Source organism: Anolis carolinensis, chromosome 6, assembly GCF_035594765.1.
Source record: "Anolis carolinensis isolate JA03-04 chromosome 6, rAnoCar3.1.pri, whole genome shotgun sequence".
NCBI lineage: Eukaryota > Metazoa > Chordata > Lepidosauria > Squamata > Dactyloidae > Anolis > Anolis carolinensis.
In genome coordinates, this window is record NC_085846.1 from 12,167,208 (window position 1) to 12,186,509 (window position 19,302).

At 48.3% G+C, this 19,302-nt stretch overlaps 2 protein-coding genes across 2 annotated transcripts in view; one reads left to right on the plus strand and one right to left on the minus strand.

The window, feature by feature from the left end:
* The window catches only part of LOC100555420 (serine protease 53), a 79,359-nt gene that overhangs the window by 26,564 nt on the left and 33,493 nt on the right, over positions 1-19,302 (minus strand). The gene's annotated exons all lie outside the window — the stretch shown is intronic.
* LOC134299903 (uncharacterized) lies at positions 12,880-13,806 on the plus strand. The gene has a single exon (XM_062984046.1). The coding sequence runs from the start codon at positions 12,896-12,898 to the stop codon at positions 13,802-13,804; it is 909 nt and encodes a 302-aa protein (XP_062840116.1). The 5' UTR covers positions 12,880-12,895; the 3' UTR covers positions 13,805-13,806.

The following is a 19,302-nucleotide window of genomic DNA, read 5'->3' on the forward strand; positions in this document are numbered from 1 at the left end:
AACTGGATTCTATGGCAGTGTAGACTCATATAATCGAGTTCAAAGCAGATAATGTGGATTATCTGTTATGATAATCTGAATTATATGACAGTGTAGGTGGGGCCTGAGTCTACACTACCATATAATCCAATTCAAAACAGACAATCTGAATTTTATATGGCAGTGCAGAAGGGGCCACTGAGACAGATGGTAACAAAGTACAGACATACCTCAGGTAACAAAGCCTCTGCCAAAGAAGCTCCTTTTTACAAAGTATTTTGATGCCCATCAATCCTTTTTCCTCCCCATCCTGTGTCTAGCTGGAGGTGTTTTTTTTTTTAGCAGCAATCCTTCTTCACCTCCTCCTCCGCTGCCCAGTTGGAAATGGAGCAGACCAGTTAAACATTAACCAGAAGGGCATTTACTGCAGAAGAATGTTGATTTTCTAGGGGCACATATACACTATAGCAGGGGTCCCCAAACTTTTTGAGCAGAGGGCCGGTCCACAATCCTTCAGACTGTTGAGGGGCCGAAATATCATTTGAAAAAAAAATACAAACAAATTTCTATGCATACTGCACATGTCTTATTTGTAGTGCAACAACAACAACAACGACGAAAGAACAATACAAATACAATATTTAAAAATGAAAACAATTTTAACCAACATAAACCTGTTAGGATTTCAATGGAAAGTGTGGGCCTGCTACTAGCCAATGAGATAGTCAAGTTAATTAGGATTGTTGTTGTTGTTGTGTGCCTTCAAGTCATGTCAGACTTTGGCCGAGCCTAAGTCTAAAATTAATCATTCATTTACTGCATTTATTTACTACATTTATATCCCACCCTTCTCACCTCGAAGGGGACTCAAAGCAGCTGTATGTACATACAATATATTATATTATTAGCATAACACAATAGTAGCATTGTATATTACTATATTGAACTATACCACTATACTATTATATAATATCTAATATATAACATATAATTAATATTATTATATAGTATTACTATTAGTATTATATTGTATAACATAAGATTATTATCAATATTATATGTATATACAATATATTATATTATTACAACTGATATAAAAATATATTATAAAACTGAGGGCGGGGGCCAGGTAAATGACCTTGGAGGGCCGCATCCGGCCCCCGGGCCTTAGTTTGGGGACCCCTGCACTATAGAATGATTGTACTTTGACACTACTTTAAGTGCCATAGCTCAAAGCTATGGACTTCTGTTGGAGTTCAACCCCCCCCCCCCGCCCAAGTCTGCAGTCCTCAATGAGGAGTAGTTCGATAGCTCAGAATAGGCTAAGAGAAATCCCTTCCCCAACTCCTGAACGAAAGTTGGAATGTATCTATTTCTTCTCTTCTCGCTGTTTTTGCTCTCATTCTGGTTGGTTACTTTTGTCTTTGACTTTTAACTTTTACATCTTGGTATGTGGAGCCTCCGGTGGCCTAGGGCAGTGATGGCCAACCTATGACATGCGTGTCAGCACTGACACGCCTAGCCATTTTTGCTGTCACGCTGCCACCTGCAGATTGATTGGATGACTATGTCTTTTGTGGCCAAATTTGGTGTGATTTGGTCCAGTTGTTTTGTTGTTTACGCCATGGGAATTATGCTTACTACACACACACACACACATATATATATATATATACATATACATATACAGTAGAGTCTCACTTATCGAACATAAACAGGCTGGCAGAACACTGGATAAGCGAATGTCAAGGACAGAACGCCACAAGATTCAAAGTAACAGAGTTTATTAGATTACAGAACTCAAAAATGCCCGTAAAAACACAAGGGCCAGGCAGTTTTTGCCTTTAGGAGCAAAAAGGGACAAAAGTAAATGTTCAAAAGATAAACCGGATTAAACCGGAGTTTAATCCGGGTAAAAACAAACTGCTTGCTTCAGCCTAGGTATTAACAGAACGAAAGCCAAGGAACAAAAGATACAAAGAATGCAACTAATTGGCAGCAGATTCCTCTCTGCTGCCAGCACTGTGCTTAGAGTAACTTGCGTCGCTCCCACACACACACAGTAGACAGGATCTCCAACACGAGCAATTCAGCCAAGGATTGTAGAAGTAGAGTAGACCAGTTCCGTTCCGTAGATCAAAGCCAGAAGCAGACGTTTGTAGTTTTTCCAAGTCCAAGAAGGGGGGAAGACAAGCCGTGGTCAGTTCAGTCCGGGTTCTCAAAGCAGGAGATGGCGTCCGTCAGAAAGACGACGGAAGGTCAAGCTAATAAGAGTAAGCACAGGTTTGCACAAACAAATGCCCACACAATCCCTCCCGCCGTCTGACCTTGGATTCCAATCAACTTACGTCTCAGCACAGGAAAGCACACAAGTCTTCAGGGAAACGTCCCACACACACACGGATCCCAAGCGTTTGCCCAGATTACCTTGCCCGACGCAATTTGCAATTGCTCCCAAGCCCCATTTTATGCCAGTTACAAATCTTCATCACTGTCAGCTGTCCTCCTTAACCCGGGCGTTTCCTCATCACTTTCCTCGTCAGAGCTGGAACACCTCTGACTACGCCCAACAGCATCTCCAGCTGTGGATCCCGTCCCATCCCTCCAGCTAAGCCATGGGTCTAATCCTGAAGGTCCCCATTCATCTTCTGTCCCATCATGGCCAGTGGCACCCAATTCCTCCCTTACCCGAGTCCAATCCATCTCATCCTCCTCTGAGCTAACCAGCCCCTCCTCCATTCTCTCCGTAAACCCTTCGAAAGATTCTTCGTCAGATGGTGCTGCAAATATGTCTCGCAGTCTTTTTCTCTCTCGCTCCTCGAGAGTATCTGACTCTCTAGGAGTCTTACGCCCACGTCTGTCAGTAACAGAGCCATGAGGCTCAATCATAACACTATCCCCTCTCACAAAGGCCTCCTCCCCCGATGGCGGAGAAGTGGCAGTGATACCCTCCGCTATAGCACCACGACGACTAGAGGTATCAAGTTTCAACAGCGAACGATGAAAGACTGGATGGACCTTTAAACTAGACGGTAAACGCAAACGAAACGCAACGGAAGAAATCTTTTTAACGATAGGAAAGGGACCCAAATACCGAGGCGCAAACTTTCCCCCAGCCTGTTTAATATGTTTGGAAGATAACCACACCAAATCCCCTTCTTCCAACTCCTCCCCTGCCTGCCTGTGGCGGTCAGCCTGAGTCTTCTGCGTTGCCTTAGCTTCCAGCAGTAAGCGACGGGCAACATCATGCAATGCAGCCATTTCCGTAGAGCGGTACACAGGGTCCGAAGAGACCACATTGGTCGACGGCGCCACACCTCCCCGTGGGTGAAAACCATAAGTTAGCTCAAACGGCGTATGCTGACTAGATGTGTGCACCGCATTGTTGTAAGCAAATTCCGCCACCGGTAGCCACTTCACCCAAGCCGTGGGTTGATCTAAACAAAAACAACGCAGATATTGCTCTAAGAGCCCATTAACCCGTTCCGACTGTCCATCCGTTTGCGGATGAAAGGCTGAAGAAACGTTTAACTTAGTCCCCAAGCACTCATGGAAATGTTTCCAAAAGCGTGACACAAATTGCGGAGCCCTATCTGAAATAATCACCTCGGGTGCTCCGTGCAAACGATAGATGTGCTTAGTAAATAGTAAGGCCAACGTAGGGGCCGCCGGAATGGTTGAACAAGGAATAAAATGAGCCAGTTTACTAAATAAATCCACCACCACCCAAATACAAGTATAACCCCCAGACTTAGGCAAATCTGAAATGAAATCCATGGAAATGATTTGCCATGGCCTGTCCGGAACAGGTAAAGACGACAACAACCCTCTAGGGCGCCCAACAGGCGTCTTACTCTGCTGGCAAACGGCGCAGCTGTCACAAAAGCGCAGAATGTCTTGCCGCATCTTTGGCCACCAATAGCTCCTGGTAATGAGCTGCACGGTCTTGAATCTGCCAAAGTGCCCAGCCATGGGTTCGTCATGGTGGGCTCTAATCACCTCCAACCTGAGGGCCCCCACTGGTACGTAGACCTGCCCCCTGCGTACCAATACTCCGTCTTGATCTTGTAGATGCGGCAGTATGGTACGATTACCTGCTGAGAGCAGCATCAGTTGCTCCTGTGTCCACACATCATCCCTCTGAGCCTCAAGGATCTGGTCATGTAACCCGAGCTCATTATCTACAACACACAGAGAGGCAGTAGGCAAGATGGTCTGACATACAACCTGCTCATTGGTCTTAAACTCCGGCTTGCGGGATAAAGCATCGGCCCGCAAGTTTGCCTTCCCCTCTACGAACTGCACCTTGAAGTTAAACCTGGAGAAAAACAAAGCCCATCGGATTTGACGCTGGTTTAACTTCTTTGCTGTTTGCAAGTGCTCTAAATTCTTGTGATCAGATCTGACCACGATCTGGTGCCGTGCCCCTTCAAGCCAGTGCCGCCACACCTCAAACGCCACCTTAATCGCCAACAACTCCTTCTCCCATATGGTATAGTTCTGCTCGAAGGGTGTTAGTTGCCGCGAGTAAAATCCACAGGGACGCAAGGTCCCTGAGGAATCTTTCTGAGACAATACAGCCCCCAACGCGTAGCTAGAAGCGTCCGCTTCTACCACGAACGGTTTGTCAACATCAGGATGGGTTAGTATGTTGTCTGATTGAAAACTAGACTTAAGTTGTAGAAACGCCTCGTGAGCTTCCCGCCCCCACACAAATGGCTGTTTCTTGCGCAGAAGCTGCGTCAAAGGTACCGTGAGCTTTGCAAAATTCGGAATAAACTCCCGGTAGTAATTAGCAAAACCTAAGAACCTTTGTACATCCTTCTTAGTTTTCAGCTCCTGCCATGAGTTGACGGCGTCAACCTTATGTGGGTCCATTTTAAGTTCCCTACCTGACACTACATGACCTAGGAACTCCACTTCAGGCACATGAAAGACGCATTTGGAAGCCTTGGCGAAAAGCCCATTAGCCCGCAGTCGGTGCAGAACCTGCTTGACATGTTGACGATGTTCTTTCTCGTCCTTAGAAAAAATCAAGATATCATCCAAATAAATCACTAAAAATTGGTCAATTAGGTCCCTGAACACATCGTTCATGAACCTCTGGAAGACCGCAGGAGCATTACAAAGCCCAAAAGGCATGACTCGGAACTCGTGGCATCCGAAACACGTGTTAAATGCCGTCTTCCATTCATCCCCTTCCCGTATACGGATTAAGTTATAGGCCCCCCGCAGGTCAAGCTTGGTAAAGACCTTAGCCCCTTGCACCCTTGATAACAGTTCCGAGATTAAAGGGAGCGGGTACCTATCCCGAATGGTGTATTTGTTTAGGATCCGATAGTCGCAGACCAGCCTAAGTTCCCCAGTCTTTTTGGCTACAAAGAATACTGGTGCCGCAGTTGGAGAACTAGATGGGCGAATAAACCCCTTGGCTAAATTTTCATCTAAAAACTCCCGCAAAGCTTGCCTTTCCGGTACAGTCAAGGCATACAGCCTCCCTGCTGGCAGTTTCGCACCTTCTGCCAACTTGATGGCGCAATCATATGGCCTGTGCGGTGGTAATTTGTCCGCTTCTCTTTTACAAAATACATCAGAGAACTCCCCATACTCAGCAGGCACTCCCTCCATATCAGCATGAGTAACGTTTAGAGTGCAACAATCCTGCCTCTTTAAGATCACTTTACGTGTTGCCCAATCCACTTGTGGGTTTACTACAGCTAGCCAATCCATCCCCAGGATCACATCATATCTAGGCAAGCTCGTAATATCCCACACAAACGTTCCCGTTACTCCCTGCACCTCCCACGTTACTGCTGAGGTTTCCTGGTTAACCACCCCAGTCTCCAGCAGTCTCCCATCTGCTCCCTCCACCCACACGTCGCATGCCTTGCGCACTCTAGGAATGCCATGCTTCTTAGCAAACTCAATATCTACATAGGAGACCGTAGCTCCTGAGTCCAGCAGTGCCAGAGTAGAAACAAGTTCCCTTCCCCCAACAGATAATGTAATGGGTACGAAAACATGCTTCCTCCCCTCAGTTGACTGCTTGAGGAGCCCTAGTGCGTTGGACTCACGTCGCACTAGGGCTGGCCTTTTCCCGAAAGCTGGGAAGGTTTCACATTACAATTTTTGGCAAAATGCCCAGCATTCCCACAGTACAAACACAAGCCCAGCTGCCTCCTACGGCTCTTTTCCTCTGTAGACAGTTTTTTAAAGACCCCAAGCTCCATGGGCTCTTCCCCCATCACCACAGGTGCCCTGGTTACATGCATGGGTGGCGCACACATTGCTTTTGAGTGTTTACGAGCCTCGAACCTTGCGTCTAAACGCAGCACCTTAGCTACTAAGGCGTCCCAGCTTTCAGCCGGCTCCAAGCGTGCTAATTCATCCTGGAGCATATCACTTAACCCGGCAGTAAATAAAAGCATGAATGCATTTTCCCCCCAATCCAGCTGGTGGCGATACAGGTTAAACTTATTTAAGTAATCCAAAACAGTCCCCTTTCCCTGTTTCAACCGATACAGAGCCCACCCAGCGTTCTCCGTGCGGAGAGGATCCCCAAAAGTATCAGTTAACAACCTTTTGAAATTATTCAAATTGTCCTTGACTGGGTCATTTCCCAAAATTAAATTAGTGGCCCATTGTCCTGCGGGACCGGTCAACAAACTCAAAATAAAAGCCACCTTGCTAGTGTCAGTAGGAAAAGCATGAGCACTGAGCTGAGAAAAATAAAGCTCCACTTGTGCCAAAAAGGTTGGCAACTTGCACCTGGTTCCGTCAAAGCGTTCAGGAGTCAAAACATGTCCTTTCACAGCAAAAGCTGTTTGGCTTAAGGCCGTTTGCAATTGGTCTACTTTGGCTCTTAACTCATCCATCGTCTTCCTGACGGGTTTATTGCTGCAATAAACTTTTTATGGGCGTCGGGCAATCTGTCAAGGACAGAACGCCACAAGATTCAAAGTAACAGAGTTTATTAGATTACAGAACTCAAAAATGCCCGTAAAAACACAAGGGCCAGGCAGTTTTTGCCTTTAGGAGCAAAAAGGGACAAAAGTAAATGTTCAAAAGATAAACCGGATTAAACCGGAGTTTAATCCGGGTAAAAACAAACTGCTTGCTTCAGCCTAGGTATTAACAGAACGAAAGCCAAGGAACAAAAGATACAAAGAATGCAACTAATTGGCAGCAGATTCCTCTCTGCTGCCAGCACTGTGCTTAGAGTAACTTGCGTCGCTCCCACACACACACAGTAGACAGGATCTCCAACACGAGCAATTCAGCCAAGGATTGTAGAAGTAGAGTAGACCAGTTCCGTTCCGTAGATCAAAGCCAGAAGCAGACGTTTGTAGTTTTTCCAAGTCCAAGAAGGGGGGAAGACAAGCCGTGGTCAGTTCAGTCCGGGTTCTCAAAGCAGGAGATGGCGTCCGTCAGAAAGACGACGGAAGGTCAAGCTAATAAGAGTAAGCACAGGTTTGCACAAACAAATGCCCACACAATCCCTCCCGCCGTCTGACCTTGGATTCCAATCAACTTACGTCTCAGCACAGGAAAGCACACAAGTCTTCAGGGAAACGTCCCACACACACACGGATCCCAAGCGTTTGCCCAGATTACCTTGCCCGACGCAATTTGCAATTGCTCCCAAGCCCCATTTTATGCCAGTTACAAATCTTCATCACTGTCAGCTGTCCTCCTTAACCCGGGCGTTTCCTCATCACTTTCCTCGTCAGAGCTGGAACACCTCTGACTACGCCCAACAGCATCTCCAGCTGTGGATCCCGTCCCATCCCTCCAGCTAAGCCATGGGTCTAATCCTGAAGGTCCCCATTCATCTTCTGTCCCATCATGGCCAGTGGCACCCAATTCCTCCCTTACCCGAGTCCAATCCATCTCATCCTCCTCTGAGCTAACCAGCCCCTCCTCCATTCTCTCCGTAAACCCTTCGAAAGATTCTTCGTCAGATGGTGCTGCAAATATGTCTCGCAGTCTTTTTCTCTCTCGCTCCTCGAGAGTATCTGACTCTCTAGGAGTCTTACGCCCACGTCTGTCAGTAACAGAGCCATGAGGCTCAATCATAACAGCGAATATGTTGAATAATAAGGAGAGATGAAGGATAAGCCTATTAAACATCAAATTAGGTTATGATTTTACAAATTAAGCACTAAAACATCATGTTATACAACAAATTTGACAGAAAAAGTAGTTCAATACTCAGTAATGCTATGTAGTAATTACTGTATTTACGAATTTAGCACCAAAATATCATGATGTATTGAAAACATTGACTACAAAAATGTGTTGGATAATCCAGAATGTTGGATAAGCGAGTGTTGGATAAGTGAGACTCTACTGTATGTATTATATATATATAATTGTAGTATATTATCATATTATTACTATTATATTATTCATTATTCATGACTACATTGAAACTGGAATAGAGAGAAATCAGTGTGGAAACTGCAAGAGGTACCATAGATCTTTGTACATGGAAATAAGGGTAGTAAATAGATTTTGATTTATTAAATACAGTTATATATTACAATTATACATTTTTGTTATTTAAACTATACATATTGTGAAATTATGGGTTTTTTTTCTCAAAGTGACACACCACCCAAGTCATGCTAGGTTTTTTGGTGAATTTTGACACGCCAAGCGCAAAAGCTTGCCCATCATTGGCCTAGGGGATAAAAGCCTCGTGACTTGAAGGTTGGGTTGCTGACCTGAAGGTTGTCAGGTTCGAATCCCACCCGGGGAGAGCGTGGATGAGCTCCCTCTATCAGCTCCAGCTCTATGCAGGGACATGAGAGAAGCCTCCCACAAGGATGGTAAACATCAAAACATCCAGGGCATCCCCTGGGCAACGTCCTTGCAGATAGCCAATTCTCTCACTCCAGAAGCAACTCCGGTTGCTCCTGACACCAAAAAAATAAAATAAAAAAATCTTAGTATGTGCTGTGTGTATTCAGATCTCTCTCTGCTTATGTGTCAGGAGAGATGTGTGCCTGGAGATTTTTCCTTCTCTTTTGAACCCTAGATGAGATGTAGTTTAGAGTAGCTAAGACCCAATTCTTTACTATTAAGCAATGAAGATATTATTTTTGTAAATAAACCTTTTGTAATCTTAAAGACAGAACTCGCATCTTTGCTTCCTAAGCTGTAAATTATTTGCAGCCACATGGTACTTCATGCTCTACTTGCTGTGAGCTAAATGCTCAAACTAGAAGTACAGTAGAGTCTCACTTATCCAACACTTGCTTATCCAACATTCTGGATTATCCAACAATGTTTTCAATACATCATGATATTTTGGTACTAAATTTGTAAATACAGTAATTACTACATAGCATTACCATGTATTGAACTACTTTTTCTGTCAAATTTGTTGTATAACATGATGTTTTGGTGCTTAATTTGTAAAATCATAACCTTATTTGATGTTTAATAGACTTTTCCTTGATCCCTCCTTATTATCCAACATATTCGCTTATCCAACGTTCTGCCAGCCCGTTTATGTTGGATAAGTGAGACTCTACTGTATTATGTTTTTTCATATTTTTGGATGCTTTGCTGTTTTTGGGTAGTTTTCCCTAACACACAAGAAAATTCCAACAATTCTACTCGAAGTTTGTCCACAGAGTTGTGCCGAAGGACGTAAAGCTTCCTAGCGAGATATTCACTCATGAGAAAACAAATTCATGGCAAGATTTGTTCAGAGGGATGTTGCCATCCTCTGAGGCTGAGGGAGAGTGCCATTATTACCTCAGGAAACAACTTCTTTTCATTTCATTTATGTTCATTTCCTTATTCTTTTAGCTATTTCTTTCTTCGCCTCAAACGTTTACCTCAGAAATCACCTTACCGAGTCCAGAGACTCTGTCAGTTGTGAGTTCCCATTCTGTTCCTGTATATGTGGTACAGTCCCAAATCACAAGAGGTGGTGAAAAAAAGGATAAAGGTGTATAAAACACAATTAAAATTAAAATATAATAAAAGATTTACAAGTAAAACAATGAAGACATGTAAACAAAAATACTAAAAGGGGAGAGAAGGAAATTCTGTCTAATCTGAGGGAGAGTAAAGTCTGAGGGCCTGAACGGATTTGGAAGTGCTGGGAGAGGGTTAGGGTTAGGGAAGGAGAGAGAACAGAAAGAAGAAAATGGCTATTTTGTTTATTAATTAATAATAATTTAATGTATAATTTCCTCTTCTCCCAGGGCAGGATTTAAATTAGAGTTAAAAAAGGAAGAAAATATCTGAAGATCTTCAAAATGAGAAAAAATTGGAAGAAACAGAAAACAACCCAAGGGGATGATAACCGTCACCCCGGCCTTCAAATTGATTTGAAAACGCAGCGGAGAGTTCCGCCGGTCACCCACAAAAGGAACGGAGCGGGACCGCAACAGACTATTATTAAAAGACCTTTTTTTTCCTTCATTTTCCTCTTCCCTGAACTATGTAACAAATCCCCCCAATAAAAGTAACATTTATTTTAACAGTAACACTCTCTATCTGGTTATTTTGTATCTTTCCCTGACTCCTTCCTTCGCATGAAATCTCTCTCTCTCTCTCCCGTCCCTTTAACTCCGGTTGAGGTTTCTCTGCCATAGATTAACATGGCGGTCGATATAAATTGGCTCATATCTCTATCAAAATTACCCCTAGAACGCTCCTCTTTTAGTCCTAACCCTTTCTAAGGCTCCTGACTCGAAGACAACCAGCAGACCCGGAATCGGTCCAGTTTTCGGCACCTCAACAGCTGACTGTCAAACGGGACCGACGGCTCCTTCCAAGCTAAAATGCTGCCTTATCCCGGATTTTCCTCTCCCCGCGGAAAGGGTTTAAGAGATCCCTAGCCCCTTTCTGTGAATTGGGGATGGGGGGGGATCGCTCTCTCGCTGGGGAGACATAGTTCTCCAAGGATCCTCGCCCTCTACAGCTGCCAGGGGATGCCCGGACGGGTGCCCTCCACGTTTAATTCATACTTTTCATGATTTTATGAAGGAGAAGAACACTCTTCCCCAGACCTACCCCTGGACTTATGAAATCTTATACTTCCAAAGACTGCAACCCACATGTGCCCCTTCCCATGCCATCTCTATGAATTCCTTATGAACTCTTTTTCCTCATGTATTTGTGAATTTCCATATTCTATGTACTTGGACACTCTCATGACTCACTGTTGTATGAATTTCCATATCAGGTTCCCCAGATGTTGTGAACTTCGTCCTTATCAAATGTTTTCTATTGCTTATATCATTCATGATTCCCCTTTATGCAATGTCACCCACCTTTATGGATTCTCCTTTATTTCCTTGAAATCTATCTATCTGCCTATATGTATTTATACTCTTTGGGATCCCCGGAAAATATGTATTCTTCCCAGCAGGGTTTATGTTCCAACTTTATTTTAATTTTCATTTTATCCCATATAATTGTCAGATCATGAAATCAAATGGGAAATATTATGACCCCAACATGAACTCTAGCCCTATGACCCAGACCTCCCTTCCCAAAAACAAAAGGATAATCTGCCACAGTTTAATCCAATCTCATTCCGATCGCATGGACAATATAGGGCGAGCCACCAAATTCCTAAAGGTGACTCGCCCCCAAGGCAAACATTATCATATCCCAGGCCAGGACGCCGCAGGAAGGCACCCTGTGGGGCCGTCAATGACGGCTCATCACCACCCATCACCACTTCCCGTCTGACACCCCAAAGACATATCTAAAATCTGTGAACGTGACAGGACCCCGGACATCTTTGATGGGTGTCATAAATTCCTTTAGAAATTGGCTGGGCCAGAATTAATCTGATATTTCCTGTCCGGTCACCTCATTGTCTCAACAGCTCCCGCCTCCTCTTCTCTGATTGGCCCGAATAGGGACAAAAAGCGGCTCCCCATTGGGCCAGCAGAGCAAGGCGGGAAACGAAAGCCCGCCTCGTTCAACCTCTCAGCCTATCCGCGATCAGATGGGCGGGGAAGCGGGGCGGGAAATTCAAAGGGCTGTCAGACCGAAACATTGTATAAATATGGCTTTATTTGAAACATATGTACGCTAGTAGATTGAATGATCGCTATTAGCGTCCTTTTCAGCTGAATTGCTCAATAAAACCTCCTTGGCGGATTTTCCTTCAACTTGGCGGACCTTCTTCATTTCAGGCTTCAGGTTGTATTGCGGCTTATATTCTTCTTTTGGCTTCGCCAAGGTCCGTTCCCTCAGGACCGGATCGGCTTCCTTCTAAAGGGGCCCGATCCCCCAAACGCGGTCGATAACATAATTTGGCGACCACGAAGGGACTTGCTTGGAAGTTCCAAAGATCAATTTCTAGGCTAAAATTCCAAGCGGCGACCTTGGTCCAGATATTCTGGAACAGGTTGGGGAGAGAAACGGCTGCAAGGAGGGCCCTCCGACCAACAATTTGACCTCATTTCACACCCAAATTTCTCTGGCAGTCCCTTTCTCTCTCTAGATCTGATTCAGGGTACTGAACAAAGGAGCCAGATAGGAGGAAGCAGATTTTTAGCTCCTCGAAGGAAAGGCGCCAACGTGAAACAGGGGACGCCCTGTAAAAAATAAAAGGGAACCGGCCCCGTTGTTGAGACCCAGGTGGGAGGAGCCCTGGAGGTATTGCACTTCGGATCAGGGCTCGGTAACAAATTCCTGGTGAAACGCGGGAACATCTGGCGCTCGGGGGACGTGTGAGAACAGTCTGGCTTGTAAGATTACAGGTTCAAGAATCGCGGGGTAGGGGAACGGTTGTGTTCCCGGGGCACCTGCGGATTCTACGGACGCCAGCCATTCAGTCTTGGTGAAGGGAACTTTCGGAAGGACGAGCGGCACCTAGCCGGTTGGGTGATTCGTTACTCCGTTAACTGTCAGGTACTGGGCAGGGGTTGAGCCAAGAATGGGTGCTTGTTCAGCACGTCTAGGGTGTCCCACCCCAGCAGACATCCCCAGGGATTCTCCATTGGGCAAGATCCTGGCCGATTGGGGTGGGTTTGCATCGAAAAACATGGTGCAGGCCAGGTTGGTCCAACTCAGCAAGCGTAAGTGGCCCCTCGTGGCCCTTGAAGGGGGAGTCGCTTGGCCTCCACATGGCAGTGAGGATGAGAGTCTCATTTTGAAACTCCAGAGCCATTGCCATGGGGAGGGCAAGTGGACCCAACTGGCTTATGCTGCAATGTTCATGGCCTTAAGCCAGAGGGAGAGTGGAAGGGGGGAGGGGGTCCAAGTCTTCCCATGCAGGGACGTGGGCTCCAAACCTACCCTCCTTAAAAGCTCCTCTCTAGACCTACTTCCCCTCCCGCCTCCACCAGAAGAGGAACTTCTGGAGACATTTGCTTGTCCCCCACCTTACCAACCTCAACCCCTATCCCTTGCCCCACCTCCTCCCCGGCTTTCTCCTCCTGTTCTGAGTCTTGCACCGATCCAGAACTCCCAGATTGACCCCTCAAGGGAACCTCTGCTTCCCGGGATCCCCACTCTCCCAGATTCACTCACCCAACCCCCTACCCTTTCGCCCCATCTCCCCTCCGTTTCCCAACCTCCCATTCCCTCTCAGCCCCCCCAATCCTCTCTTCTCTCTCCTCCTCCCAACCCCCCCATTCTCCAATCCTTTTCTCCCTCTCCTTCTCAATTTCCCTCCCCATTCTATCTCCCATACACGCTACCCAGAGGATCACCCTTCCCGATCCCAGACCCTCTCGCCTCTCAGACTTTCCACCCTCTATTACTCCCCTCTGCGCCTCCTGCAAGGACCCCCCCGTCTCTTCAGCACCCCCAGCTTCTCAGACCACCCCACCAGTCCCCCTAGCGCCCGAAAGACCCAACCTCAGCTGTCCCCCTTCTACTCCCTCGTCAGAAACTTCATCCCTCCCCCCTCGAAGGGTTTCCCCAGCGTCAGAGGATCCCTTTGAGCCCCTCATCACCAAAAATAGCCTGCGGGCCCGCCCCGCCACTGTAATGGCCCCCCTACGGGAGGTGATCGGGGCAAGGGGAGACCCGGTCCTAATCCATGTCCCTTTCAGTACAACATACCTCATTACCTGGAAGAAGACAACTGCATCACTTTCCCAAGACCCCTCGGAAATGACCGAACTTTTTAGAACTATTTTCCTAACCCATCGCCCCTCCTGGGCAGATGTTATGACTCTCTTGGCTTCTCTCCTTACTCAAGAGGAGAAGCGCCGCCTACTGGCCGCAGCTCAGGCTGAAATCATGAAGGCAGATGTAGATGACGGTAGAGATTCTGAAATTATTTTTCCAACCAAGGAAGACCCCGGCTGGGACTACAATACCAACGCTGGTATGATGTCTTTGAAGGCCTTCCACCGTGCCATCTTGGCTGGCCTGCCGTTGGTCTATCCTCGACCTATAAACCTTTCTAAATACTATGACATAAAACAGACTCCTGAGGAAAGCCCCTCTGATTTTTATGATCGGTTATGTCGCACTGCAAAACAGTGGACACACATTGACCCCTCTGACCCCCGAAATGCGTCCGCTTTAAATTCCCTGTTCATTGGCAGGTCATGCAGGGACATTCGGCTAAAACTCCAGAAACTGGAGGGGGGAGAAGGTATGCCCATCTCCCAGTTAATCAATATTGCTTTTAAGGTATTCCACAACCGGGAGGATGCAGCGGCCCAGAAGGAAGAAGATGACCGGCAGGCTCAAGCACAGGCCCAAGCAACCAGTATGGTGGCTGCACTGGCAGAACGTGACAGGGGACGGGGAGTTGGGGAGAACAGAGAAAGGCCAGTTTGGAGGGACAGGGGGCAAGGAAGAGAACCACCAAGGGAACTCCGTTGTTATTACTGCCAGCAGAGGGGGCACTTCAAGAGAGAATGTCCCGATCTCAAGGATAAGGGACCAGAGAGCCGGGTCATGTGACTAGGGCAGCGGATCGTCTTGGCTCCCAGTGACCCGTTGGTGCAATTGAAGTTAGGAAAAAGAACTGTGGATTTCCTTCTAGATAGTGGGGCCACCCATTCAGTGGTCACCGAAGGGTTTCGGGGAACAGACATGGGAGCTAGGAAGACTCAGGTAGTGGGGGTCTCAGGGAAAGAGGCAGAGAGGTCTTTTCTCAAGCCCATGGAGTGTGAGGTGGGAGGGAAGACTCTGTCTCATGAGTTCCTGTACATGCCTGAGTGTCCAGTTCCCCTTCTGGGCCGAGACATCCTTTGTAAAATCAGGGCGCAGGTCACCTTTGGGCCAGAAAAGATCATCTTGGCTGTCCCAGAGGAGGAGGGGTGGAGGATACAGGCTCTCCTGCTTCATCAGCCCAGCCCAGAGGCTGACCTGATTCCTTTGGCCATTCTGGAACAAGTTGACCCTGTTGTGTGGGCCGATGGGATTCCAGGGAGGGCCAAGAACGTCGCCCCAGTCAAAATTGCCCTAAAACCTGACATCAGGCCTCCTAGGATTCCCCAATACCGCATCCCCCTCGAAGCCAAAAAGGGCCTCCAGCCCATCATTGAAAATTTCCTGAAGCACTCTCTGCTGAGAGAGTGCGCCTCCCCTTACAACACACCTGTGCTGCCAGTCAAGAAGCCCAACTCAGATGAATACCGCTTTGTACAGGACCTCAGAGCCATCAATGCCGTTGTGGTGGACATTCATCCCGTGGTGCCTAACCCCTATACTCTTCTTTCCACTATCCCTCCTTCCTGCTCTTGCTTTACTGTTCTGGACTTAAAAGATGCATTTTTTTCTATCCCTCTACACGTAGATAGCCAGGAAATCTTTGCCTTTGAGTGGGAGCATGTGGACTCGGCCAGGAAGGTGCAGCTCTGCTGGCAGGTTCTTCCGCAAGGTTTCACCTGTTCTCCTACGATCTTCAGCCAAAGCCTCGCTTCGGAGCTGGACAGGTGGCCGGATCGGGACCAGGGAGTCCTTCTCCAATACATTGACGATCTTCTGCTTTGTTGTGAGGATGTACCTACCGGCGAAAGACTTACCATCAGTCTCCTCAACTTCCTGGGAGGGGCTGGCTTCAAGGTCTCCAAAAAGAAAGCTCAAATCTGCAGGGACACTGTGCGCTACTTGGGGTTTGATGTCTCTCAAGGACAACGGGCTTTGGGACCGGAGCGGAAGGAAGCCATCTGTAAGGTCCGAGAGCCCAAGACCAAGAAGCAACTGCGGGGTTTTTTGGGCATGGCTGGCTTCTGCAGAATCTGGGTGCCTAACTTCGGACTGCTTGCCAGGCCTCTTTACGAGGCAACCACCGGACCGGAGACTTTCCTCACCTGGACCGCAGAATGCAGGACAGCCTTCGATGCCATCAAAAAAGCCCTCATGTCTGCACCAGCCTTGGGACTCCCTGACATGACCAAGCCCTTCTTCCTTTATGTTCACGAACGCCGGGGGGTGGCAGCGGGGGTGTTGACCCAACCCCTGGGCAACACCAAAAGGCCAGTCGCCTACTTCTCCAAGCGACTGGACCCCACCAGCCTTGGGTGGCCAGCCTGTCTTCGTGCCGTGGCTGCCACCGCTATGCTGGCTGAGGAAGCCCGGAAGCTGACACTGGGCCAACCAATGACTGTCTATGTGCCCCATAGCGTCCTGGCAGTCCTGGATGCTAAGGGGACCAACTGGCTGTCAGCAGGACGGCTCACTCGCTACCAGGCTTTGCTCATCGACCAGGGAGACCTCACCCTGGCCACCACCAACTGCCTCAACCCAGCCACCCTGATGCCCATCGACTCAGCCGAAGGGGACGACCAGGAGCCACATGATTGCATCGCCACCATTGAAGAAGTCTACTCCAGCCGGCCGGACCTCAAGGACCAACCACTTCCCCAGGCAGACCTGGAATACTACACTGATGGGTCGAGCAGTGTCCATCAGGGCGTGAGGAAGGCGGGCTATGCAGTTGTTACTCTGTGGGACACCATAGAGGCAGAGCCATTGCCAGCCGGTACCTCCGCCCAAAAAGCAGAACTCATCGCCCTCACCAGAGCTCTGGAGCTGGCAGCAGGAAGGACTGTCAACATCTACACAGACTCTAAGTTTGCCTTCAATGTCCTGCATGCCCACGGAGCCATCTGGAAGGAGAGGGGACTGCTGACTACTGCAGGCAGCCCAGTCAAGCACCAGGCAGAGATCCTGAGGCTGCTGGATGCTGTCTGCAAGCCTACTGCCGTTGCTGTCATCCACTGTCGGGGACACCAGGCAGGAGACCAGGACGCCGCCAGGGGAAACAGGAGAGCAGATGCCGCGGCCAAGGGGGCCGCCAACCGAACGCCCACCTTCCAGGGAGCCCTCATCCCGGATACCACCATCACCAGCCTCCCTCTGTATGGAACTGTGGACGATGAGTTTGCTAGGAAGGAAGGACTGACACGGGATGAGGGTTGGTGGAAGGACAGCCAAGGCCGTCTGCTCCTCACAGATCCCCTGATGCGTGAAGTGGCCCTCCGCCTTCACAAAAGCACCCACTGGGGTCATGATGCCATGCTGGAACACCTCAGATCCTTCTTCATTGGACCACGCATGGCCCAACAATCTATCTGGGCCTGCAAGCGATGCCTCCTCTGCCTAAAGAACAACCCTAAGATCCAGAAGAAGCCAGAAGTGGGGCATCTCAGGGCAGGACTGCAGCCAGGACAGGTATGGCAGGTGGATTTTGCTGAATTGCCCTCCAGTAAGAAGTACAAATACCTGTTGGTGTTTGTGGATTGCTACAGCGGGTGGCCTGAAGCTTTCGCCTGCTATACTTGTACTGCCAAAGAGGTCACTCAAGCTCTCCTCCATGACATCATCCCACGTTTCGGCCTGCCCCTCTGCATTTCTTCGGACAACGGGAGTTCTTTCATCTCCAAGGTCACCCAACAGGTCTCTCAGGCCCTTCAGATCCGGTGGGACTTGCACTCCAGCTGGCACCCAGAAGCAAGCGGCAAGGTTGAAAGGATGAACCAAACCCTTAAGAGACAAGTGGCGAAAATCTGTCAGCAAGCTAACCTACCTTGGCCAGAGGCTCTTCCACTCGCTCTCACTCGAGTCAGGGCTGCCCCTAGGGGCAAGTTAAAATTAAGTCCTTTTGAGATTCTTTATGGTAGACCTTTTCCTTCTTCCCAGGTTCCCTTGAAGGCTGAACACCTACATGAGGTGGGCTCCGAAAGCCTTAGAGCTAGGCTGTCTTCTCTTACCTCTGTCCTCTCTTCTCTAAACAGGTACCTACTCTCCCACCTTCCTGTCCCCTTGGATGCTCCAGTCCATGACTTTTCCATCGGAGATTGGGTCTTCGTGCGGACGTGGCGACCGGAGCCTCTGACTGAGAAGTGGGTCGGACCTCACCAAGTCCTCCTGACCTCCTACACCGCTTGCAAGGTTGCTGGAATCCGCGCCTGGATCCATCACACCAGGCTCAAGAGCGCTCCTGAACCTGAGCCAGCCCCCACCAGCGGTGAGGAAGACAAAGATCTGTGGACAGCTGAGCTGGGAGACGACCTGAAGGTGTTGTTCCGGAAAACACCTCCTCAGGGCCCGCCGCCCGCAAGCTGTCCTGACCCACACCCTCCCGAGGTCCGGAGAAAGACCAAACGCCAGAGACGGAAGCACAAGACCCCCTCCGAGGACCCCTCCAAATCCCATCCCTCTAGCACCACGGGAACACCCCCATTTGGACCTACAAACGTTTGACAGCTCGCTTTGACAGCTGTCAAATCGGCCCTCACTTCAACCCCCCCCCCCCCCGCTCGGAAGAACTAACACCACGATTCCACTGGGAGCTGTCCGGCGTGCTGAATCAGGAGCCGTGAGTTCTAATTTCCCCTCTATTTTTCTCTCTGCTCTTTCCCTATCTTTCCCCACTGGGAGCTGTCCAGGGTACTAACCCTAAAAATGCTAACCCTAATTCTCATTTTTTCTCTGACTCTCCCTGCCAGCTCTAGCCCGGTGTTGTATGAATGGCTTTCTTCCAAAGTAAACTTCTGGCAACAGTTGGCCACAAAAGCCTTAAATGTCTCAGATTTTTGCCTGTCCAGTGGAGCCTCAGCCACAGACCTGTTTTCCACCTGTTTAATTGGCATTCCAGAACCTCTGGAAATTTTTAGAAATTATACCATGTTCCAAGACATCCCAAAGGATATGTCTTACAGAGATCTCTCTAACTGGGGAAGAGTCTCCATGGACAAGTTGCCTGGCATGGCTACCATCCGCCTTGCTCATGTTCCTCAAGCAGAAAATTGTTTTCAAATACCCACCTGCATCGGTGAGTGCCATCAGCTTCCCATTGACAACTCTCTAAATTGCACCCATATAGAAAAACTGTCTCATCTGAATGCCCATTTGGTCCTGCCCCAGGATGGT